Raw genomic sequence first — 26,460 nt, 5'->3', positions numbered from 1 at the left:
GACATAGATATAATTATTATTCTCATTTTTTTCAGTTGAGGAAATTGCAGTGAAAAAAAAAAGTTGCCCAAGTTCCCACAGTTAATTGAGTCAGGATTTGGACCCAGTCATTTATGAGACAGGCTCTATTCTAGATATCAGAGATACATTAGTGAATAAGACAAACTTTCTGCCATATTAGAGGAACAGACAAAAAGTGAACAAATGAATAAACACATGATGTGATTTTGGTTAGAAATGCCATTTAGACAAATAAAGCAGAGTTAAGGACCAGAGATGGGCATTTTAGATGGGCTGGTCAGGGAAGGTGTTCTTGGGTAGATGCCATTTGAACAAAGAGTTGAATACATGAGGGAGCGAGTCAGGCTGAAGATTGGGGAAGCAGTAAGTGCAAAGGTCCTGAGGTAGGAATGAACCTGGGGTGTTAGAGGAACAGGAAGACTTGCATTGTGGCTGGTGTAGAGTGAGCTAAGTCCACAGCCACAGCAGCAATTGGGCATCTACAGCATCGCCTGGGCTTGTCCGCTTACAGTGTCTAAGCATTTCTTTAACATATCTCACACCTTTTTTTTACCTTTCTTCGGAGTGCTGACACCATCACAGTATGTTCCTTTCTCAACCCTGGACACAGTTCAAAAGCAGCTAAAGAGACAAGAATCTAGGGCAGCCAGTATTGTACCACCTGCCAAAGCTTAGGACAAACAATCTGGAAGCCAAAAATTGCACATACTGGGGTGAGTATTGCCCAGCCTGTGGGGAACTTCTTGTGGGTAAAGGTTCTAGATAAGCCTGCCAGGCCCCCAAGTGAAGCCATAGTCCCACTAACAAGGGCCTAAGCACTGCAGTCCTCTCCAGGGTAGGAAGCTGCTTTTTTCTTCACAGAATTTTGCCCCTATGCCACGGTCCTATGTCAGACCTACCTAAATCCTTCCAGATGTCAAACCCAGGTGGGGTTCAGATGGCATTTAGCCAGGAGATGGAAGGGAATCTGTCCCAGTGAGCAGCCATCACTGTCCGCCAGGTATCTAAAGAACATGGAGGCACAGAGGTCAAACGTTGTAAATTACAGTCGTCCCTCAGCATCTGCAAGGGATTGGTGCCAGGACCACCTGCAGATACCATAATCTGAGGATGCAAGTCCTTCACATAAAATGTGACCTACGCACATCCTCTGTTTACCTGAAATCATCTCTAGATTACTTATAATACCTAATGCAATGTAAATGCGATGTAAATAGTTTTTCATACTGTATTTTGGGGGTATTTATATTATGTTTTATTGTTGTATTGTTATTTATTTTTATTTTTCAAATATTTTTGATCTGCTCTGGGTCGACTCCTTGGATTAGGAACCTCTGGATATAGAGGGCCAACTGTACTAAAAATCTTTAGCTCCCCTTCCTGGCAGATCCCTAGCGAGTGAGGTGGGCCTATGTTCAGTGCTCCTTTTGCCTGAGTGAGAGCCTAGAACCAGAGACAAATACCCAAATTCAGGATTTCTTGACCATGACACCATTGATAGTTGGGGTCAGATAATTATTTTTTGTGGGGGCCATCCGTGTAGATGTTAGCAGCATTTCTGGCCACTACCCACTAGAGGTCAGAAGTACCCTCTCTCCAGTAGTAACCTTCCTTCCAGTGTTACCAAAATCAATCCAGACATTGCCAGATGTGCCCAGGGAAAGACACCTCTGGCTGAGGACCACTGGGGCCAGTTCCTTCCCTTTCCCCAAGGGCAATGCATGAGCCTCAGCTGTTACCACTCTGGTGGTGAGGAAGGGTTGACAGTATATGCCAAGCATTTACTCCAGTGCCACAGCTGAGTGGCTGACTTGGCATGTCCTTGGCTGTAACATGGAAAGAGGCCACAGGGCAAGGAGCAGAGAGAAAAGGGGTACCCATATCTTCTCTCAATATTTTTTGGCTCACAAAGCTAAACCACTTGGAAGTTGGCCATATGCATCACAGGACTAGGTCTTTCTCTCCCTCCTGATTTCTCTCTCTTTTATGCACATACATGCCCGCACATGTGTGCACACACACACACACACACAGACACCCCTCTGCCATTCTGTGTATTGGCTTTGTTCTCTCCTAATAAAGACAGGTTTTCTCCAGAGATGAAACAGAACTTAGTGCAGGAGGAAGAAATTGACAAATGGTCTGATTTTGCCCAAGAGATTGGCAGGGCAGGAATAAGAGGTTATGGATATCAATGAGAGAAGAGAGGAAAGGATTCATTATGACGTCCAGACCAGAAGGGAAAGCAAATGAAGCCATGAGGAGCTGGTATATGGGGAGAAGAGGAAGATGCTTGAAGATCGCAGTTGAAAAGCAGGAAAGAAGGGAGTCAGAGCTTGGGAAATTATCCACTAAGGGTCCCAACATCTGACCCAGCACTATAAATATGGTGTTTATTTTTGCTTCAGCGATAAGTCCACTTAGATGCATAGAATCATAGGGCAGTAGAGCTTGAAAGAAACTTAGGAGATCCTTGAGTCCTACCCAGTCTATGTGGGCTCTTTTATTCATTCTTCAGTGCAGGACTTTGAGAATGATACTTGTTCACAATCCCTCTGTACTTGGAATCAAATGAGAAATAAGATACAGAAGTCCAGCAGCTAGAACTTAAAATAAATTTACAACAGCTAAAACTGATTGGAAAATGTAGTTTTGAATGTACAATTGGGCTTCCTAATCCTTTCCCTCAGAATGAAACTTATCCACCCAGAACTGGAAGATCCCCTATCCCACAAGGCAAGAACCTGCCTAGGAAGTTTACCATGAAAAGAAGAGGAGAGGAGGGAAGCACAGGCCTTCTGTGGGGAGGCTGTTCCCAGAAGGAAGAAACCCAGAAGAACCTAAGTCATGACATATGCCCATTTTATATGCTCCAATTCTTCAAGCACATGAACCACTCATCCTCTGCTAGATAGTGAGTTAGGAGGTAGAGCAGTAAGTGGAGAGTTTTTTTCTCAAGGCTTCAGCAAGGACAGAAGTTCCCATTTTATAAAATGAGGTAAAAGTGCTTGGCAGGAGAGAGGTAGGTTTCCCCCTAACAGATACCATTTAATAGAGCAAACTGCTTCAAGAACACCAAGGCCCAGAGAGGTGAAGTGATTTCCCAAAGGTACCATGGCTCTAAAAGAATAAGATTCTCCAGACTGCTAATCATGAAGTTTTACCATTTCACATGTATAATCAAAGGAGGGCAGGCTCTTCTAGGTTTATCAGCGTAATAGCAACAATAATCTTCGATTCCATCATGCACAAGGATTTCTAACTCCTTCTTTCATCACTATCACTGCCTTCACATCCTCCATCTACACCTTGACACCTCTATCTACACATCACACCCTCATCCACACCTCACCACTACCATCTACATCTCATCACCCTCACCTATACCTCACCACCTACACCATACACCTCAATCTAGACCTCATTATCTCCATCTAGACATCACCACCACCATCTAGATCTCAACACTCTCACCTATACCTTATCATCTACACCTATGTCACACACCTCCATCTAGACCTCACCACCTTCATCTAGACATCACCATCTACACCTCACCACCCTCACCTATATCTCACTACCTACACCTCACCATCTCCATGTAGACATCACCATCACCATCTATACCTCACCACCCTCACGTATATCTCACCACCTACGCCTACACCACCCATCTGCAGTTAGACCTCACCATCTCCATATAGACATCACCATCACCATCTATACCTCACCACCCTCACCTGTACCTCACCACCTACACCCACACCACACACCTTCATCTAGACCTCACCATCTCCATCTAGACCTCACCATCACCATCTACACCTTACCCCCCTCACCTATACCTCACCACCTACACCTATACCACACACCTTCAGCTAGACCTCACCATCTCCATATAGACATCACCATTACCATCTACACCTCACTACCACCATCTACACCTCACCACCCTCACCTATACCTCACCACCTACACCTACATCACACACCTCCATCTACACCTCACCACCACCATCTACACCTCACCACCCTCACCTATACCTCACCACCTACACCTACACCACACACCTGCAGTTAGACCTCACCATCTCCATATAGACATCACCGTCACCATCTACACCTCACCACCCTCACCTGTACCTCACCACCTACACCCACACCACACACCTTCATCTAGACCTCACCATCTCCATCTACACCTTACCCCCGTCACCTATACCTCACCACCTACACCTACACCACACACCTTCAGCTAGACCTCACCATCTCCATATAGACATCACCATTACCATCTACACCTCACTACCACCATCTACACCTCACCACCCTCACCTATACCTCACCACCTACACCTACATCACACACCTCCATCTAGACCTCACCAGCTCCATATAGACATCACCATCACCATCTACACCTCACCACCCTCACCTATACCTCACCACCTACACCTACACCACACACCTGCAGCTAGACTGACAACCTTCATCTAGACATCACCATCTCCATCTAGACCTCACCATAACCATCTACATCTCACCACCATTTATACCTCACCACCTTCATGTGTACCTCATATCTCCATCTATACCTCACACCTTCATTAGTACTTCACACCACCATATGCTTCCTCACTATCTCCATCTCCACCTCACAGCTCTGTCTACAACTTACCACTTCCATCTGTATCTCATCACTTCCATCTACACCTCACCACCTCCATCTACATTTCACCTGTCCATCTACATTTCACCTGTCCATCTACACCTCACACTCATCTACATCTGATCACTTCCATATATACCTCATCATCTCCATTTACACCTTACGTCACCATCTATGCCTCAGCACCTCCATCTACACCTCATACCATCATATATACCTCACTATCTCTCTCTACATCTCATCATCTCTATCTACACCTCACTCCTCCATCTACACCTCACATTACCTCCAACTACACCTCACCTTCTCTATCTACATCTTACGCCACATCTATACCTCAGCACCTCCATCTACACCTCACCATCTATGTCTACATATCCTCATCTCCATCTACAACTTACCATCTTTATCTACATCTCATCACCTCTATCTGCACCTCACACCTCCATCTATACTCCATATCTCCATTTATACCTCATCTACACCTTCATCTACACCGCCACCATTTTATTGCTACTTCTACAGCCATATCTCTGCCTCTATCATTTTCTCCATCATTCCCACCACCTCTTCTTTTGTCAACAGACAGCCAGCAACCATCCTGTTGGGTGGTGTGGCAGGTGTGGACTAGGAGACTACCTTCATGGCTTTAGTCTAGAGAGGTCTTCAAGGTCTTTGAGATGAAAAAAAAATGTCTCTAGCTTTTGGTGTAACCTGATCCCTCCAAAAATATCACCTTGGAGCATTTTACAAAGATTGAGTCAGAGATACCTAAAAATAAGCACACATGTTTATATAAACTCATTGACCACAAGTACAGACTGCCACTATTTCTAAGTCATGCCCTAATCTGACAGCTGAACATTTAGGTACTTTCGATGTATAAGATCCTTTACTGACATCTCAGCAGTCCTCAAAGCTCTAACAATTTAACAGTTGGAGACATTCAAGTGAGCTGTAATTTTGAGCCAACTGGGGTCACCCTAGTACATAACAACAGGTCCAGGTCTCTGCAGATTCCTGGAAATGCCACTGCCCCTCTCTGGGCCCCAATTTTTCATTGTATAAAATGGGCAACCTTGAGATAGGCCTGGATTCTCCAAGTTCTCTTCCAGTTCTATCATCTCTCTGAGACAGAATTCAAAAAGAATCTGGGATAAAAATTATGCAGAGAAATAAAATAGCATTTCAGAATCAAGGCTGGAATATACCACTGCCATAAAACGATCACCAAGTTAAAATCAAGAAGAAAGTTAGAGCAAAGGTGTCTGCCTATGTTCATGGCCAGCTCTATTCAGACCCTGCTATACCCTGATCTGTCAGTCAACCAGGCATCCATCCCTGACCCTGCAGGAGCGTCCCTCCCCCCACCTTGGTCACATGGCTGGCCGCCACTGAGCCTCAGAAGTCAATCTCCAATGCCCCAAATACTGTTCAGCCTGGAAACCACAGAGAGCCCTTCTTGCCACCCAACAGGAACAGAGCAAGTGGTTCTGGCCTCCCTGGGATTTGGATCCTGGTTCCCAGAGCTAAGAACACGAAGGTAAGTTTGCAGCTGGACGCTTCAGAGAAAGTAGACAGAACTATGCAGATAAGGGAAATGTGCTTCATAGCATGAACACAGAGTATTTTAAGAGTGAGCTTCACACACACTGAAGAGGAGAATACCAGGAAAGCTGGGCAAATCTTCCAGATGAGTATAGAATATTTGATTTTCCTTTAAAAATTATACTGTTTTTGTCACCCTGGTGCCTTGAGGTTTTTGGGTGCAAAACCTCAGTCCAAATTAACAGAAGTTACAGGAGACTTGTTCTGTCTGACACTGGTGAGTTAGTTCTATCTTGTTCTCATCTAATAGAACTGAATCTTTCTCTTCTAGGCACGTAAATTTCTGTTGTCTTTATCAAATGTGTTAGACTGGCTGAAATATTTATGAAGTAGCAAAAACCCTGTGACTTAACCTCTTTCCCAGAAAACCATGGGAAAATTAATTACATCTGCTAATGTAACATCTCAGGATAGAAACAGAATAATGGCTAGTCTCCTTTCATTACACATTTTTGTTTTTGGGTTTTAGATATGGTACTTGGTTTTACTACTGCTAGTTTTCTTAGGGATATTTGTTTTGTCCTTTCTCTCCTGGGGCATGCATAGGTGTTTCAGTCTGCAGGGCCCCAAGGCAATGGACAAGCTACGGGTTGAGAGGATGGCCTTTCCCGGGCTTCTAGCTTAGCTTTCTAAAGCACAGCATGACCCCGTGTCATTCTTGTCGATTCAGTTCACAAAATAATCCCAGATAAGCCCTTGGGGAAGTCCTTTTCTGAAATACTTTGGGCTATCAGAGGGGTGCATCAGACACCATGTTGGCTGGTCTAGAGTTCTTAGATATCAAGGTCAAGTGGCTTAAAAGATGAGGTGGAAAGAAAAGCTCTCCAAAAACTGACTAGCGAATGTGGCACAACCTTTTTACTAGTTACTTTTTTTTCCAGAGACATGGATGTCTAATCTTAAGGATTCATTACCATGTTTTACCCTTCTTTCTCAGTAAACTATTTTGTTCTGTTCCCAGTATCTAGTGCAAATATCTGGAACAAAGTGGATACTCAATAAGGATTTGTTGGATTGAGCTGATGTGCCCTTGTGGATAGGGAGTGGGTGGGCGCCTAAACACTGGATGACTCCATCACCAGGGTTCTGATGGCTAAAACATGCCATACATCTTTAAGGCTAGCTGTGTCACCACCTCCTTGCTGCTTTGGACATGTAGCCTCCTTGGGTAGGGAGCTTTGTGTATCTGTTTGCTAGGGTAGCACTCTGCTTTTTGGTCTTACAGCTTAGGGTGTTTATTTATTTATTTAGAGACAGAGTCTTGCTCTGTTGCCCAGGCTGGAGTGGAGTGGCATGATCTTGGCTCACTGCAACCTCTGCCTCCCGGGTTCAAGCAATTCTTCTGCCTCAACCTCCTCAGTAGCTAGGATTACAGGTGTGCATCACCACACCTGGCTAATTTTTGTAATTTTAGTAGAGATGGGGTTTCATCATGTTGGCCAGGCTGGTCTCTCAAACTTCTGACCTTGTGATCTGCCTGCCTCAGCCTCCCAAAGTTCTGGAAATACAGGTATGATGAGCCACCACGCCTGGCCCAGGTGTTGATTTTGTCAGTAGGGTTTTGAATTCTCAGGGATCCCAGATGTGATTCCAGACTAGTGGTAGGGGCAATGAAATGAAAAGTGACTTAACTCAGGACAGAGAGAAGTTGGTATGTTCCCTTACTGTAAAGCCATACTCAACACCAAGGTGATCCATAATCTAAAGATAGATTAGAGAATAACGGTGAGCTAGTTGGGCAGGGGAGGAACTGGTGTTACAAGTTCTTTCATTTGCTTCATGCCAGAGGCTGATGTGTTACTAGCACAATTCCTTTGGCAAGATAATGTAGTGGATTGTACTGGTTAGTGGTCTTTGGATGCAAGTAATTCAAATCAGCTGAAGCTAGTTGAAGAGAAAGAGGTTTTTTTAAAGAAATTTTTATTTTTTAAAACATCAAATTTGTTTTTATCAAGGAGGAATTTCTTATAATACCAGGGAAGTCTCGTGGGCAAGAGTTCAGCCAGGCCTAAAGAAAGGCCTGGAACCCAGAAGTGGAAGACTGTCAGTAACCCATACCAGGCTTCTCTATTTCTCACATCTTTACTTCTCTTTTGTCTCTCTCCCTCCTTCCTTCTCCCTTCCTCCTCCTTCCTCCTCCCTTCCTCCTCCTTTCCTTTCCCTTCCCTTTCCTTCTTTCCTTTTTCCTCTCCTTTCCCTTCCTCTTTCCCTTCCCCGCCCTTCCCTTCCCTCCCTTTTTCCTCCCCTTCCCCCTTTCTTCCTTCCCTCCCTTCCTCCCTTCATCCCTTCCTCCCTTCCTCCCTCCTTTCCCTCCCTCCTTCCCTTCCTTCCTTCCTTCCTTCCTCCCTCCCTTCCTCCCTTCCTCCCTCCCTTCCTCCCTTCCTCCCTTCCTCCCTTCCTCCCTTCCTTCCTTCCTCCCTTCCTCCTTTCTTCTTTTCTTTCCTTCTTTCCTTAGGTTTGGTAATCAAAAATAATCCAATTTCAATCCTGGCTCCACCATGGCTGGTTCTGTGATCCAGGACAAATCACTTAACTCTTAGTCTTCATTTCCTCATCTTTTGTAAAATGGGGGTGAAAATTATATACCTCTCTGAATTATAGTGGGGATTAAATAAGATGATGAAAGCAAAATACCTGACATTCAACTAATATACATTATATGAAATGCTGGAGGTAGAAATTCTGTTTCATGAATTAGGTTGGGACTGTTATGGTAGGCAGTACAGTTGTCAATCAGAGCAGTTGGTAATCCAAACATTTCCCCAGGGCCAACACTCAGCTTGAGATGGATGGACTCCTTTGAAGATCATGTCGGGGAGTTTGGGTTCTTCTCCTACTTCTGCATATTCTTGGGAGGGAGCTTCTCTCAAGTTGTGAGAAGGTGGGATCTAGCACAGAGGAGATGAGGCAGGAATAGTCTCAGGCTAGTCCAGACTGGAAGGGATATAGCTACCTGAATATTATAGCTACATTATAGCTCCACACTTCTGTAGTTCGTAGAGTTCTCATCTATGTTTGCATATGTAGTGACAACCCGGCATTTCATGCCTGGTTTATTTTTCCAACAAACTTTACTTTGTTTTCCAATCCAAGAATACATAGTACTTCAAATAGGAAATAACACATTTTTAAAACATGTTGGAAAGCTCTATTTCATTTTCATTAGTCAGGCACTCGTGGTTGCAAACATGAGAAACCCAACTCAAACATGAGAAAAAATAAAGTGAATTTAACAGCTCAACACAACTGAGAAGGGCAGTTCAAAATTAACTGACTCAGGAAGTCACAGTGTTATCTGGACTCTGTTTCTCTACTTTTCTTGAATGCTTCCCTCCATGTGACAGGCAAAATAGTAACTCCCAAGCTTATCAGCTTAACAATGCCAGAGTGAGCAGAGTTTTTGGATGAATCAAGCAGAAATGTCCTGGGAAGAATTCTGATTAGCCCAGCCAGGGACATGGGATCATTCCTGAACCAATCTCTGTGGCTGGAATGGAGTTTCATTGCTTTTTGGGGTGTGTTTGGCCAGGCTGGGCCAGATGGCTTTTCCTGTAGAGGCTTGGGGAGACATGGAGTCACCCCCTAAGACATTTGAAGGTGGTTCTCTATGTGAAAAGAAATCTGTTACTCAGCTTCTCTGTACTCGTCACACCATACTGGAGTAGGAAGACATCAGCTTTTTTTTTGAGATGGAATCTTGCTATACCGCCCAGACTGGAGTGCAGTGGCGTGATCTTGGCTCACTACAACCTTTGCCTCCTGGGTTCAAGCGATTCTCCTGACTCAGCCTCCCAAGCAGCTGGGACTACAGACGCCTGCCACCATGGCCAGCTAATTTTTGTATTTTTAGTAGAGATGGGGTTTCACTCTATTGGCCAGGCCGGTCTCAAACTCCTGATCTCATTGGCCTCCCAAAGTGCTGGGATTACAGGCGTGAGCCACCTCGCCCGGCCGGGAAGATAACAACTTTTTAAAAATCACCAACTGACCCAATTTAATAAAAAAATATAAATTGGGAGTTACTTTCTTAAAATAGAGGTTTTAAATGTGGTTCTAAATAAGCAGCATCAGCTGCAACTGAGAACTTGGCAGAAATGTAAATTTCTAGACCCCAACCCAGATCTATTGAATCACGCACTCTGGGGTTGAGACCCGGCAATCTATTTTAACAAGCTTTCTGGAGCTGCTCACATGTGTAATCCCAGCTACTTTGGAGACTGAGATGGAAGGATTGCTTGAGCTCAGAGGTTGGAGGCTACAGTAAGCTATGATTACACCATTGAACTCCAGCCTGGGTGACAAAGTGAAATCCTGACTCCAAGAAAACAAACAAAAAGTAACCTTCTAGGTATTCTATTCTGATGCATGCTCAAGTTTGAGAACCACTGCCGTATAGGATTCTTTGTTCTGTCATTCTGCTAAGTATTTTAAACATGATTCACTTTGAACAAATAGATTTAACTATTGATTTTCAAGGATACAATTATCACATAAAGTAGAAACACATGTTATATCAAATTATTTGCTTTAAAATGTTTAGAATAAAAAAGCCATAATTTAAAAATCAATTAACACATGTAAGAGCTTTCCATAATCAGCAATGGAACTCCATCCCAGCTTCCCCCTTACGCCACAGTTCCACTTCCCAAAGACAACCACTAGGAACTATTTTAGCTTTTTCTGTTGGCTACCTATACTCTTCTAATAATAATGATAGTAGTAATTATTCCTGCTATTTATCAAAATTATACATTAGCCACTTACAAGTGAATATTTAGCTATTTTACAACTACAGACATGTCTTTTTTATCCTCCCAGTGTAGAATATCATCACTGTTTTTAGTTCATTTGAAAATCAGTGTTTATACTCATGATTACATGCCTTGATCACATTTTATTTCTTGCAGAGTTTTAATTTTTTCCTGGTGTTTCTAATTGTTATCTTTTTTCTTTGCATTTTCTGTCTGTTACTTTCTTGAGTTGTTCCAAAATCTCCCAGGGTGTATCAAATCTTTTGCATTTCATTTTTTTTTTCCCTGGGTGGCTTCTTCCAAAGCCTCATTTTCTAGCTCTTTTGAGGACTGATTGATTTTTGAGGACACAGCTGTCATCTGGGGACTGACCTTCATTATTCTGATTTCATACACTCTCTCCTGCATCTCATTGTTTTTCCCTTCTTGATTAATAATGGATAACTTTTTTAAAGAACTTCCTAGGAAATTATGAAAGAGAAGTAAAATGATTTTTTATATGTCTGAAAATGTCTTCTACCCTTACTCTGGACTGGTAGTTTGGCTGGGTAGAGAATGTTAGGTTGGAAATCATCCTCCCTTGGAATTTGGGTGGCTTTGCTCTATCATTATCTTCTCTCTCTCTCTCTTTTTTTTTTGAGACAGAGTCTCACTCTGTCACCCACGTGGAGTGCAGTGGTGCAATCTTGGCTCACTGCAACCTCCATCTCCCAGGTTCAAACTATTCTTGTGTGTCAGTCTGTCGAGTAGCTGGGATTACAGGCGCATACCACCACATCTGGCTAATTTTTGTGTTTTTAATAGAGACGGGGTTTCATCATGTTGGCCAGGCTGATCTCGAACTCCTGACCTCAAGTGATCCACCCACCTCGGCCTCCCAAAGTGCTGAGATTACAGGCGTGAGCCACTGCATCCTGCCCATTATCTTCTCTTATTCAACTTGCTGAGGAGGAGTCTTCTGCTAGTATGATTTCTATTCATTGACAGGTGACCTGTTTCTTACTGTTTCACTCTAGAAGTTTTCAGGATCTTTCTTTTCTTCATAGTCACTGTTCTAACATTTCCTAATGATCTAGCAAAGTGTGAAGAGTTTCTTTCCCAGTCATTTTTTGTGCAGAGTACTCAGTTGACCCATTTTGCCTGAGACTGTTATCTCATAATGTTGGGGAGACTTCTTAGTTATTTTTAAAAATAACACACAGTTGGGGCCAGTCATGGTGGCTCATGCCTGTAATCCCAGCACTTTGGGAGGCTGAGGCAGGCCGATTATGAGGTCAGGAAATCAAGACCATCCTGGCTAACACAGTGAAACTCCATCTCTTCTAAAAATACAAAAAAATCAGCTGGGTGTGGTAGCATGCGCCTGTAGTCCCAGCTACTCTGGAGGCTGAGGCAGGAAAATCACTTGAACCTGAGAGGTGGAGCTTGCAGTGAGACGGGATCATGCCATTGCCCTCCAGTCTGGGAACCAGAGTGAGACTCCATCTCAAAAAAAAACCTTAAAAAAATTTGATAATAAAATACCTCAAATGTGTACAATGTGACAGATATTCATATATTACCGTCCAGAATTAACAGACATTAACATTTTATCATATTTATTTCGTATCTATATTTATATCTGTCATCTATCCAAAATACCAAAGATCATCAACCATCATCACCTTTATCCCTCCCCAGAAGTAACCTGAAGTTGGTGTGTATCATTCCTCTGCATAATTTTATGTTTTTATTACTTATAATTGTAGCTATAATCTATATTGGTGGTGTTTTGTTTGTTTTAAAGTTTTATATAAATAATATTTTGTTTTGCAACTTCCTTTTTTTTACTCATTATGTTTTTGAGATTTATACATGTTAATACATAAAAATCTAGTTCATTCATTTGAACTGTCCATTGTCATCCATTGTGTGTCAGTTAGGAAGTTTTCTCAGCTAAAAGTAATGTAAAACTTGGCTAGCAGTTTAAATATAGAGTTGTTTTTCAAATAACAATAAATCCAGGGATAAGCAGTCCAGAGCTCAGTGATATTCTCAGGAACCCAGATTTGTCTTATCCTCCTGCCTTGTCCTTAGCTTGTGACTTTGATCTTCATACCTGTCACCTGATTGTTTCAAGATGGCTGCTTTATCTCAAAGTCTCAAGGTGGGATGGTAAAGGACAAACTGTGCATTCCAACTGTGTCCCCTCCCCTCCCCTCCCCTCCCCTCCCCTCCCCTCCCCTCCTCTCCTCTTTTCCCAGAGTCTCACTCTGTAGTCCAGGATGGTGGAGTGCAGTGGCAGGATCTCAGCTCACTGCCACCTCTGCCTCCCGGATTCAAACCTCAGCCTCCGAGTAACTGGGATTACAGGCACCCACCACTATGCCCAGCTAATTTTTAGTAGAGATGGGGTTTCACCTTGTTGACCAGGCTGGTCTCGAACTCCTGACCTCATGATTCGCCTGCCTCAGCCTCCCAAAGTGCTGGGATTACAGGCATGAGCCACTGCACCTGGCCCCAACCGTGTCACTTTCAGTGAGGAAAATAAAAGCTTTCCTGGAAGTCTTACCCAGTGGACTTCCACCTAAATCTTATTGGCTAGATAGGGTCACATGACTACTTCTAGAATCAGTGACTGGCCAAGGGCAACCAGACCATGAATGGTTTATATAGATCCCAGTTCATGCTTGAGCCTAGGGAAGGTGACTACTGGCAATCAAGGGCCCTGTGTCTCTACCTGAACAAAATGGAGTTTTATGATCAGGCAAGAACAAGAGGGAATGGATGTTGGGCAGTGTAGCAGAAATGCCAGATGACCACCCTATGCCCATTCTGCCTTCTTCCCTTACTGACAGACTCAATATTATTTGCCCAGTAAAAATTGCTTTCCCAGAATCCTTTGTCATATGACCCAGGTGTGGTTTTCAGTAACCACATCTGGGTCACCTTTGTCAACAAATAATTTTTAGTAGAAGTATATGCCAAATATTGTACAGAACATATACTCAAAGTTATTTGTTATCTGAAATTCATATTTAACTGGGAAAACTGTGTTTATATTTGCTAAACCTGGCAACTCTATCCAGGAAGGAAGAACAAGGAAAAGTGAAGGGGATTTCTGAAGATGGTTTTTCTAGGAAGGGACTCCCTCCTCAGGTTCTTTCTCCTGTAGCTCTTTAGCCAGAGAGAGCTGAAGAGCATCTGAGGGAAGTGATTCTTTTTAGTTGGCCATAGTGTTACTGTGGCTGGAGCAGAAATCAGAAAGTCAGAACAGAAAGGGGGATGGACATCAGAGAAGTAGCTAGCAGCATCCTCGACAGGTGTCTTATATTCCCCAAATAGTTACATCCAGTGGTGATACTCAAAATATTTAACAACCAGCATGGCACTGACGCTGACCAACCAAAATGAATACCTGACCACTAACAATGGACACCAACCATAAACAGCCATACCAATACATGTTCGGTGGAATATCAACCCTGTTTCTATTGCTATTTTCAGGAAAATTAACACTCGATTTATTATGACTGTGTAAATATTGCTCACAGTTGAGTATAGTATACCATGATTACTTTTTCCTTTCCTTGACAAACTTTTTATATCCTTTTGCAACAGTCAAACACAACAAGATCATTTTTCAGATCCAGGTTTTTTCCTGAAGACATCCTGTCCAGAGCTCTAAGATGTGCCTGTTACTCTCTAGACTGCTGCAGGGTTCTTCTCTGGTGATTTGCCTTTCCCATCGTTTGTGGTGAATCCCATTTCCCAGAGTTAATTTCTTTCTTAGTGCAAGTTCTTTATCTTGCTAAAGTTCCTCCTTCAATCACTTCCTGAAAAAAAGGTGCATCAAAGGTAAATTTTCGGATAGTTTATGTCTGAAAATGCCCCTATTCTACACTCCCACTTGATTGTAGCTTGATTGGGACTGGAATTCTAGGTGGGAAATAATTTTGTCTCACTTTTGGAAGCATGATTTCATTGTCTTATAGCTTCCACTGTAGCGATTGAGAAATCTGATGTCAATTCTTGTTTCTGATTCTTGGTAGGTGACTTATTTTTTTCTGAAAGTTTTTAAGATCTCTTTATCCATGATGTCCTAACGCTTTACGATGTTGTGATTTGGAGTGGATTTTTTAAAAATTAATTTTTCTGAGCCATGAGCAAGTTCTTGCAATCAGAAAACTCAAATCCTTCAGTTCTGGAAAATATTCTCATGTTATTTCATTGATAATTTTCTCTCCACTATTTTGTTTAATCTCTCTTTTGGGAACTGCTATTACTTTCATATTGGTGCTTCCTGGATTGATCCTCTTGGTTTTCTTGTTTTGTCATACTGTTTGTTTAATCTCTTTTTATTTGTATTCTATTATCTCATATAGTCCTTCAAATTTTTGTTCCAAGTCTTTTATCAAAAATTTTCTTCTAAGATATTTTTAATTTCCAAAAGTTCTTTCTTATTCTTTAAAAGCTTATAGGTTCATAGGTTTATAGCATTCTGCTTTTCTTGTTGTCATGAATACAATGTCTTTTCTTGTCTCTGTTATGAAGTCCTCTAATTTGGTCTTGAGAACTGTTTCTGAAAAGTAGCCAGAAACCAAGATAGCCACTTTCTAGGAGAGCTCTAACCAGGAGGAGAGTAAGGTTTAGGTGTGTCAGTCAGGTGAGACACAATGAAACCAAAATACATAAAACTGAAGAAATTTATTACTTACAGATCTCAGAGTGGTTAGGGGTTGCTGATGGGGTTGGTGGGAATTCAGGAGGCAGTAGGATGTTCAATCAGTGAATGGGGAAAGAGAGAGAGAGAGAAAATGCACTATATTGCAAATAATCACGTGGAGAGGGGAAGTTTTGACAAGGCCAAAGGAGTACAACTAATTGGGTTTCAAATAACTTATGTCAGGCCAAAAAGTGGATGCCAAGGAAGCAACTATATTAAACAAACCTATGACAGTCTCCTTGAAGATATTAACTATCTATGTTTTTGTCTTTGTCTTGTCATCTTTGCATAAGGGTCATGCTAATCTTCTCTGTATTATTCCAATTTTAGTATATGTGCTACTGAAGCAAGCACCAGCTGCATAGTTTTGAAAAGAACTTACAATTTTAAAATATATATATTTAGGAAGTACAAGTGCAGGTTTCTTACATGCATATATTTCATTGTGGTGAAATCTGAGTTTAGTGTACTCATCACCCAAATAGTGAACAGTGTACCCAGTAGATCACTTTTCAACCCTCACCCCGCTCCTACCCTCCTACCTTTTGGAGTCTCCAGTCTCTGTTACTCCACTCTACATTCCATGTGTACCCATTAGCTCTCACTTATAAGTGAGAACATGCAGAATTTGTCTTTCTGCTTCTGAGTTATTTCACTGAGGATAATGGCCTCCAGTTTTATTCGTGTTTCTGCAAAAGATATGATTTCATTTTCTATGGCTAAGTAGCATTCCATTATAAATAGAATAAATATATATATTTATATTTAACAATAAATAAAAATAAATATATATATATTACATTTTCTTTATCCAATCCTCCATTGATTATGCTTGGGTTGATTCCATATCTTTGCTATTGTGAATAGTGCTGCAGTAAACATACAAGTGCTGGTATCTTTTTTAATATAATGGTTTCTTTTCCTTTGTGCATATACCAGTAGTGGGATTGCTGAATCAAATGGTAGTTTTATTTTTAGTTGTTTGAGAATCCTCCATACTCTTTTCCATAAAGGTTATACTAATTTACATTCCAACCAACAGTGCATGTTTTCTCTGCAGCCTGGCCTGTTATTTTTAGACTTTTTTTTTTTTTTTTTTTTTTTCTGAGACAGAGTCTCACTCTGTCACCCAGACTGGAGTGCAGTGGCATGATCTCGGTCTGCATCCTCCACCTCCCAGGTTCAAGCGATTCTCATGCCTCAGTCTCCTGAGTAGCTGGGATTACAGGCGCCCACCACCACGCCTGGCTAATTTTTATATTTTTAATAGAGATGGGGTTTCACCATGTTAGCCAGGCTGATCTTGAACTCCTGACCTCAGGTTATCTGCTCACCTCAGCCTCCCAAAGTGTTGGGATTATAGGTATGAGCCACATGCCAGGCCTAGACTTTTTAATAATAGCCATTCTGACTGGTATAAGATGTCATCTCATTGTGGTTTTAATTTGCATTCTCTGATGATTAGTGATATTGAGCATTTTTTATATGTTTATTGGCCATTTATATGTCTTCTTCTGCCAGATATCTGTTCACGTCCTGCCCACTTTTGAATGGGGTTACTTGTTTTTTCTTTTTGAGTTGTTTGAGTTCCTCTTTGTCACATGCACAGTGTGCACATTTTTTTTTCATTTTGTAGATTGTCTGTTTACTTTGTTCATTGTTTCATTTACTGTGTAGAAGCTTTTTAGTTTAATTAAGTTCTGTTTGTCTATTTTTGCTTTTGTGGCATTTGCTACTACATAGTTTTTAATGGTTTCTTTGGCTGCCTACATTGCTCCTGTTTCCTTGGACTTTTTCTTTTCCTGTTTGTTTTGGTATCTGTCATTCTGGTGATTCTTGGCTGGCTGTTCTTATTTTGAAGTAGAGCTGCTAAACAGCTGTCATGTGGCCAGGATGAACTTGTTGAATGATAGACTTACAGTGGGCAATTGGATGCAGCCCTTGCCATTTTGTCAGAGGTCTCCAAAATGTTGGAATCTCTAAGTCCTCTAATGACCTGCCTGGAAGGCCTAAGCTTCATTAGTGTTCTAGGAGTCCAATAGGCAAAGGGCTGAGGGGCTAACTGCCTTTACTTAACTCCTTTTTGTTTCCCCCGTGAAATTACTCCTTTTTGCCCTCAGCTATCCAGGGATCTTCTGTCCTAGGCTCTAGTCTCCTACAGGGCCCCTCCGTATTCTAGGTAGAAGGGGTCTTATGGGAGACTAGAGCCTGGATGAGAGATGTGAGGATTTAGCCTCAGAACTCCTTATGAAGATTTTCCACCAACTTCCCTGTGTTCAGCCCACTCTGCATCATGGTCTTCAGATGTCCCTATTGCCTCTGATGTTTCTATCTTTGAGAAATGTTTTGTATATATAGAGGCTGTCTAATCCTCGAAGGTTCAGAAAAAACATTTTTTAAAACCATCTATTCCTTGTGTTTATTTTTCTTTTCATTATAGAAAAATTTTCAAACACAACAAAAGTAAAATAAATTATGATGGCCCTATTAACTTAAAAATCACATAATCTATGCATTTGGAGAGAAAACTTTATTTTTTGTAAGGGTTATAGTCTGCAAGATGGCCATGTTCCAGGCTGGGAACCATAGCCTCTGGGTTAGATCAAAGACAGGCACTTCAAAGGAGGAGGGGTAAAGCAGGAATCTAAGTTGAGGTTGGCCAAACATACATATTCAATAGGTTACAGGAGGATCTATGAATATTCATGAACGTGGTCCTGATGCATGTGTATTGAACATACATTTGTATTTCACACATCCATGTTCACCTTGGGGTGGAGCCATACTATTTAAATGTATTACAGTTAGACATTATATGTTAGAAGGTATTTGTAAGACACAAATGCAGCCAGTGCTTGTTTAGCTGCTAGAGGAAAAGAAAAACCTGTGGCAGTTAGAACACAGTTTATTCTTCAAGTGTGGGGGTGCAGGACTTAACTCTTGCCTGGCCTGGCCTGAGGTCTTGTTTATAGTTTGGTACTTTATTGCCATCAAGAGTCTGTTCTGTCAGTCTTATTCTCTATTTTAACATAAATCCTGGTCAGTTGTATCTACACTGCAAAAGGGAGAGGATATAACAAGGTGTGTCTGAACTCCTACCCGGTCTTGGCCAGGATTTCATTTTTTAATGTATTTCTGGGGCCCCCTTGGCCAAGAGGGAGTCCTTTCAGTTGGTGGGGAGGCTTAGGATTTTATTTTTAGTTTACAATTCTTTTATACCATAACCAAGCTTCAATAATTATCAATACATGACTGATTGTGGTGCCTTCCCACAATCATTTTAATCGTATTGATTAATTTAGGTTTTCTAATTCTTTTAAAGCCAATTTTGATACTTCTATTATTTTTGTAGTGAAGTATCCATTTATTAGCCTTGTGGCTAAGAGCTCTGGTTCCAGAAACAGATTGTCTGGATTTGTTTTTCCATGTGGGTAGTCATTTAAGCTCTCTGTGTCTGAGTTTACTCATTTGTAAAACGGGAATAATAATGTTATTTATCTCATAGGGTTGTTGAGAAGATTCAATTAAATCATACATGTAAAGCACTTAAAATAGTGTCTGGCACATAGTAATGTCAACTATTGTTATTTAAGTTTTAGAATTAATTGACATGAATTTTTTAATGGAATTATATTACAATTTTTTAATTCTCCACTACATTTTCAGTTATGTCCCTTTTTTATTCCTAGTGTTGTTTACTTATAAATATTCTCTTTTCTTCTGATTAGCCCTACATAGATTGCCTTTTTTTTTTCTTTTTTATTGAGACAGAGTTTCACTCTGTCACCTAGGCTGTAGTGCAGTGACACAGTCATAGCTGACTGCAGCCTCAAACTTCTGGGCTTATACAGTCCTCCTGCATCAGCCTCCCAAATAGCTAGGACTATAGCACACCATCACACCTGGCATGCATATATATGTATATATTTTTTCTACTACATATATATAGTAGAGATGAAGTCTTACTATGTGGCCCAGGCTGGTTGTGAACTCCTGGCCTCAAGCAATCCTCCTGCCTTGGCCTCCCAAACCAGTGGAATTACAGGTGTGAGCCACCACATCTGGCTCAACTGCCTATCTTAATAATCTTTTAAAATAATTATCTTTTGAATTTGTTAACCATCTTATGATTTCAAATTCTTTCTTTCTTTCTTTCCTTTCTTCTTTCTTTTCTTCTTTCTTTCTTTTTCCTTCCTTCCTTCCTTCTTTCTTTTTTTCTTTCTTTCTTTCCTTCCTTCCTTCCTTCCTTCTTTCTTTTCTTTTCTTTTGTCGCTCTGTCACCCAGGCTGGAGTGCAATGGCAATATCTTGGCTCACTGCAATCTCTGCCTCCCAGGTTCAAGCAATTTTCATGCCTCAGCCTCCCAAGTAGCTGGGACTACAGGCATGTGCCACCACGCCTGGCTAATTTTTTGTCTTTTAGTAGAGCTGGGGTTTCACCATGTTGCCCAGGCTGATCTCAACTTCTGAACTCAGGCAATCCACCCATCTTGGCCTCCCAAAGTGCTGGTATTACAGAAGTGAGCCACTGCACCTGGTCCACTTGATGATTTTCTATTTCATTTTTTTCTGCTTTTATCTTTTATATTTACATTCTTCTAGTTTCTTTTTCTGTCTTGTTCTTTTTCTAGCTTCTTTAGTTGAATGGTTGTCTTTTTTCTTTCTTCCCTTTTTCCTGCATTCCTTCCTTCTTTCCTTATTCCTTCTAAGTATGCTGCATCCCACAAGTTTCAATATGTTGTAGTTGTAAATGTTGAGTTCTAAATATTTAATAATTTCCATTGTGGTTTCCTATTAAACTCATGATTAGAAATTATTGTATATATAAGCATGTTTATATAAAATAATTTTGAATGATGGGTTTAACAGGAAACCACAATGGAAATGGCTTATATGTACATACACTATAGAAACATAATGAATTTAGTTTTCTGAGGCTTTTCTGTGACCTAGTATATGTTCTTTCTTTGTAAATGTGTCATTTGTACTTGAAAAGGAAGTGTGTTCTCTATTTGTTGGAAATTATTCTTCAATTTGTTTATATGTCCTTTTTTTTTTTTTTCCCGAGACAGAGCCCTGCTCTGTTCCCCAGGCTGGAGTGCAATGGTGCAATCTCGACTCATTGCAACCTCCACCTCCCGAGTTCAAGAAATTCTCCTGCCTCAGCCTCCCTAGCAGCTGGAATTATAGGCGCATGCCACCACACCTGGCTAAGTTTTGTATTTTTAGTAGAGATGGAGTTTCACCATGTTGGCCAGGCTGGTCTCGAACTCCTGACCTCAGGTGATCCGCCTGCCTCGGCTTCCCAAAGTGCTGGGATTATAGGCATGAGCCACCACACCTGGCTATATGTCCTTTTGTCTTAGTTTTTTATCTGTATTAAAGTCTCCCATTATGATTGTGGATTTGACCATTTCTCCTTGAAATCCTACCCTTTTTAACGTATACATTTTGAGGCTGTGTTCCTTTTACTTTATAGTCATGAAGGTGAAGGAGGAGAAGGCTGGGGTAGGAAAGCTGGATCCCACTAAACACAGGAGGAGATTTCCGGATCAGAAAGGTGAGGTCACTTTGAGGACTTGATGCAAATCTCAGAAGGGACTGAGAATTCTCTGGGTGTCCACCTCTTTCAGCTGGAGAGTCTAGGGAGCAGATTCCTTTTCCTGACTCATACACAGTGTCTCCTTAAAGCTGGTAGGACCAGCCTTCATGGTATCCTCAGGTGACTGCATGGTCAGGCTGGAGACAGGAAACTGCCACTTTGCCTATGTGGATTAGAGCATAGCTTCCTCAACACAAAATTTAACTCACCTGATTTTGCAAGATCTACAAACCATAATAAATGCCAAATATCAACATTTTATATTAATTGATTCCCAAACTGGCAGCTTGATTAAAACCAGTGCAAGATGATGTTGGGATGGCAGGTATTTCTGTTGCTCCAGAATTGCAGACTTTAGAGGCCTAAAGCCTCATACACACTACAGAGAAGAAGCCATGGGGCTTATAAAAAGACAATCAGATGGGTGGCTACTGCCATCATTACTCCAGCCCCACTTGAAGGAAAATACCAACCTCGATGCCCACCTAGAGGCTTGGTAAGCTGTGGAATGTGTAGAGCCACTCTGGAGCTGTCAAGCAAGAAGAATGCCCTAAAGAGTTGCTAGGAGAGCTTGGCACATGTCCTGAGCCAAACTGCAAGATGCTTACAGTAAGAGGAGAGTTCCTGCAGAGCCATGAAGGAGAATGTAGACTTGGGGGAGGGCAAGCCACTCTCCACAGTTCACCAGCTAAATCACCATACTCTTTTGATTATGATAGAAGTCAAGAAAAGATGGGACAATTTAGATTCAGAGCAGAAAGCAAAATATTTTTTTGACAGCCGTCTCCTCTGATTTCTTTAATAAGGATAATCTTCCTGTGTATAGCCCCTTACAATTTGCATAGTCATATTCTCGTACATGATCCCATTCTATCTTTTTAAAAGCCAGTTTGGTAGATAAAAGATTTTCATTCCCGCATTACAGATGAGTTCATTGAGTCCCAGAGTGGCAGGATGGCCACTGATCCAGTAAAGACAAGCCAGGGAGCACATAGGGCAGCTGCCTCTTGGGTAGGGTCCTTTCTGTTATACCTGCTTCTTTTCATTTCCATTCCTGGCTTCAAGGGTGGAGAATAGGAACTTGTTGGAAGATCAAATATGATAAACCCTTAGAGTGGAACTACTTACCTCTGAATGCTGGTGTCTACTGCTTATCTCAAATTCCAGCTTGCTTAAACAATGCAGTGTAGGGAAGGGAAGTTCCACCATGATGTGGGGAGGTGAGAGGAGGAAGAAGGGAAATTAGTTATTCTGACACCCATCCCCTAGGAAGCGAGGCCACACTTCTTAAGAATCTCAATGTCACTTTCTTCATCCCTGTTACATCCAAGAGAGAATGGGATCCAGAAGAGCATGCAGTGGAGTGAGCTGGGAATTTAGACATATTTGAACACTGACATCCAAGGAAACTGACCCCTACTACCTAGGAATGTACCAACCAGAGTAGACTCATACGGAGTCTATTCACTAGAGTACATTCAACATCTCTCTAAAAGGCTTAGATGTGTTTCTCCACAGTTCAGCTGAGAAACAGTACAGTGTTATTTGAAAGTAGACTTAGATTACTTCTAACTGTATATTGCAAAGTCTAGAGCAACCACTAGAATTTTTTAAGAGGTATAATTGATATGCTCAGAGATGAGAGAAAACAGAATTATATAAACTGCTCAATTAAAACCAGAGGAGGAGCTGGGCATAGTGGCATGTGCCTATAGTCCCAGCTACTCAGGAGACAGAGGCAAGAGGATTGCTTGAGGCCAGGAGTTTGAGGCCAGCCTGGGCAACATAGCAAGACCCTGTTTCTTAAAAAAAAAAAAAAAGAAAAAAAAAAAGACCAAAAACGGAAGATTTTAAAAAAGGACAAATGCAACAAATACAAAATAGTTGTAAACATGGTAGATATTAATCCAATTATATAAATAATCACTTTATTAATTAATTAATTTAGAGACAAAGTCTTGCTCCGTCACTCAGGCTGGAGTACAGTGGTGTGATATCAGCTCACTGCAACCTCTACCTCCTGGTTCAAGCAATTCTCGTGCCTCAGTCTCCCGAGTAGCTGGGACTTCAGGTGCATGCCACCACAACCAGCTAATTTTTTGTATTTTTAGTAGAGATGGGGTTTCACCAGGCTGGCCAGACTGATCTCAAACTTCTGACCTCAAGTGATCCACCCACCTCAGACTCCCAAAGTGCTGGGATTACAGGTGTGAGCCACTGCACCTGGCCAATAATTACTTTAAATATAAATGGTCTAAACATATCAATTAAAAGACAGAGGATGTTGGAGAGGATCAAAAAGCAGGACCCAACTATGTGACAAGAAACCTACATTAAATGTAAAGACACAGGCCAGGCGTGGTGGCTCACACCTGTAATCCTAGTACTTCGGGAGGTTAGGGTGGGCAGACTGCTTGAGGTCAGGAGTTTGAAACCAGCGTGGCCAACCTGGTGAAACCCCATCTCTACTAAAAATACAAAAATTAGCCAGGCATGGTGGCACACACCTGTAATTCCAGCTACTCGGGAGGCTGAGGCAGGAAATTACTTGAACCCAGCAGGTGGAGGCTGCAGTGAGACAAGATGGTGCCACTGTACTCCAGCCTGGGTGACAGAGCAAGACTCCGTCTCGAAGAGAAATATATATATGTATGTATTTTTATATGTATATATGTTTGTGTGTATACATATACATATATGTATACACACATATATACACACACACTCATACATATAGACACAGATGGATTAGAAGTAAAGGGAGGGAAAAAGATATACCATGATAACACTAATCAAAAGGAAGCAAGAATAGCTATGTTAATTTCAGACAAAGAAGAATTTAGAGCAAAGAACATCTCTTTAACAGGGATAAGGGAGAGCATTGCATCATGACAAAAGGGTCAGTTCTTAAGGAAAATATAACAGTCCTTAACATGTATGCACCTAACAGCAAGCATCAAAATACATGAGGGAAAAAAAAAGACAAAACTGTAAGAAGAATAGACAAATCAGCAATTATGGTTGTAGTGTTCAACACCCATCTACCTATAATTGGCAGATCCAACAGGCAGAAAATCAGTAAAGATAAAGTTGAGATGAACAGCATATTAATCACCTGGATTTAATTGACATTTGTAAAATACTTTGTCCAGCAACAGCAGAATACCCATTCTTCTCAAGCTCATGTGGAGTATCCACCAAGACAGACCACATTCTGGGACATAAAACACATCTGAACAAATTTAAAGGAACAGAATTCTTACAGAGTAGGCTGTAACGTCACACTGGAATTAAACTAAAAATCAATAACAGAAAGACTACTGGAAAATCTCAACATATTTAGAGATTAAACAATACACTTCTAAATAATATATGAGTTAAATAAGAAGTCTTAAGAGAATTTAAAAAAATATTTTACACTAAAAATGAAAATTCAACTTATCAAAATTTGTGGGATGCAGCAAAAGCAGTGCTTAGAGGAAAATGAATAACATTAAATGCATATATTAGAAAAGAAAAAAGATCTAAAAGCAAGAACCTAAACTCCCATTTTAGGAAAGAAGAGAAGGAATTGCAAAATAGTCCTAAGGCAATAATCAAAAACGGATAATACCAAATAGAGCAGAAATCAATGAAATTAGAAACAGGAAACAATAGAGAAAATCAATGAAACTGAAGCTATCTCTTAAAAAGATTAATAAAATTGATTAATCTCTATCCAGGCTAACCAAGAAAAGAAGGGAGAAGACATACATTACTAATATCAGAAATGAAAGGTGATCACTATTGATTCCATGGACATTAAAAGGATAATAAAGGAATATTATGAACAACTCTATGCCTACAAATTTGGTAATGTAGGTGAAATGGACTAATTTCTTGAAAGACACAAACTACCAAAACTCACACAAGAGAAATAAATAATTTGGGCCTATTACTATTAAAGAAGAAATAGATAATAATTAACAACTTTCCAAAAAAGTAAATAAATAAAGAGCAACAGGCCTTGATGGTTTCACTAGTGAATTCTACCAAACATTTGAGGAAGAAATGATACCGATTTTCTACAATCTCTTCCAGAAAATAGAAGCAGAAGGAATACTTTCTAATTCTATGAGGTCAGCATTATCCCAATACAAAACCAGATAAAAACATGACAAGAAAGAAAAACTACAGGCCAATATCTCTCATGAATATATTTGTAAAAATCATCAGCAAAATGCTAGCAGATAAAATTCAACAATGTATAAAAAGAATTATACACCATGACCCAAAAGGATTTATCCCAGGTATTTAAGGCTGGTTCAGTATTCAAAAGTCAATTAAGGTAATTCATCACATCAACAGGCCAAAGAAGAAAAATCACACAATAATATCAATAGATGCAGATAAATCATTTGACAAAATCTAACACCTATTCATAATAAAAACTTGTAGTAAACTAGGAATAGAGGAGAATTTCCTCAACTTGATTTTTAAAAAATCTACAAAAAACCTATAGCTAACATCATACTTAATGATGAGAAACTTAAAATCTTCCTACTGAGATCAGGAACAAAGCAAAGAGATCCCCTTTCATCAGCCCTTTTCAATATCATATTGGAAATTTGAGCTACTGCAGTAAGACAAGAAAATGAAATAAATGTATATAGTTTGGAAAGGAAGAAATAAAACTATCTTTCTTCACAGATGATATAACCGTATATGCAGAAAATCCCAAAGAATTTACCAAACAACTCCCGTAACTAATAAGTAACTATAACAAGGTTTTGGGATATAAAGTCTCAAGATACAGAAACAGTTACTTTTCTATATACTAGCCATTGGAATTCGAAATTTAAGACATGATACATTAGCACCAAAAATTTTAGGCATAAATCTAACAAAATCTATACAAGATCTATATGAAAAAAACTATAAAGGTAATGAAAGAAATCAAAGATCTAAGTAAATGAAAAGATATTTCATGTTCATGCATAGGAAAATTCAACCTTGTTAAGTTGTTAGTTCTCCCCAGCTTGATCTATAGATGCAATATAATCCCAATAAAAATCTCAGCAAGTTATATTTTTTTGGGGATGCTGACATATTGATTCTAAAGTTTATA

General features: G+C 40.6%; 1 protein-coding gene and 1 non-coding gene across 8 annotated transcripts in view; one reads left to right on the top strand and one right to left on the bottom strand.

Annotated features, from left to right (window-relative positions):
• The window catches only part of SLC4A5 (solute carrier family 4 member 5), a 152,121-nt gene that overhangs the window by 26,224 nt on the left and 99,437 nt on the right, over positions 1–26,460 (top strand). For 6 of the 7 annotated variants that reach the window (XM_064377832.1, XM_064377831.1, XM_064377834.1 and 3 more), the window contains exon 4: positions 21,231–21,311. In XM_064377832.1, coding sequence (XP_064233902.1) covers positions 21,233–21,311 — 79 coding nt within the window. In that variant the 5' untranslated portion in view covers positions 21,231–21,232. Of the gene's footprint in view, positions 1–6,464; positions 6,514–21,230; positions 21,312–26,460 lie in introns of those variants that run through there. The other variant, XM_064377830.1, reaches the window with a different exon arrangement.
• LOC135275650 (U6 spliceosomal RNA) lies at positions 16,000–16,106 on the bottom strand. The gene has a single exon (XR_010343255.1). It is a non-coding gene; the product is annotated as a U6 spliceosomal RNA (small nuclear RNA).

Source organism: Aotus nancymaae, unplaced genomic scaffold, assembly GCF_030222135.1.
Source record: "Aotus nancymaae isolate 86718 unplaced genomic scaffold, 86718_ANA_hifiasm-v0.15.2.pri h1tg000017l, whole genome shotgun sequence".
NCBI lineage: Eukaryota > Metazoa > Chordata > Mammalia > Primates > Aotidae > Aotus > Aotus nancymaae.
Note: the sequence above shows the minus strand (reverse complement) of the source record. Positions and strands in the feature narration are given on the sequence as shown.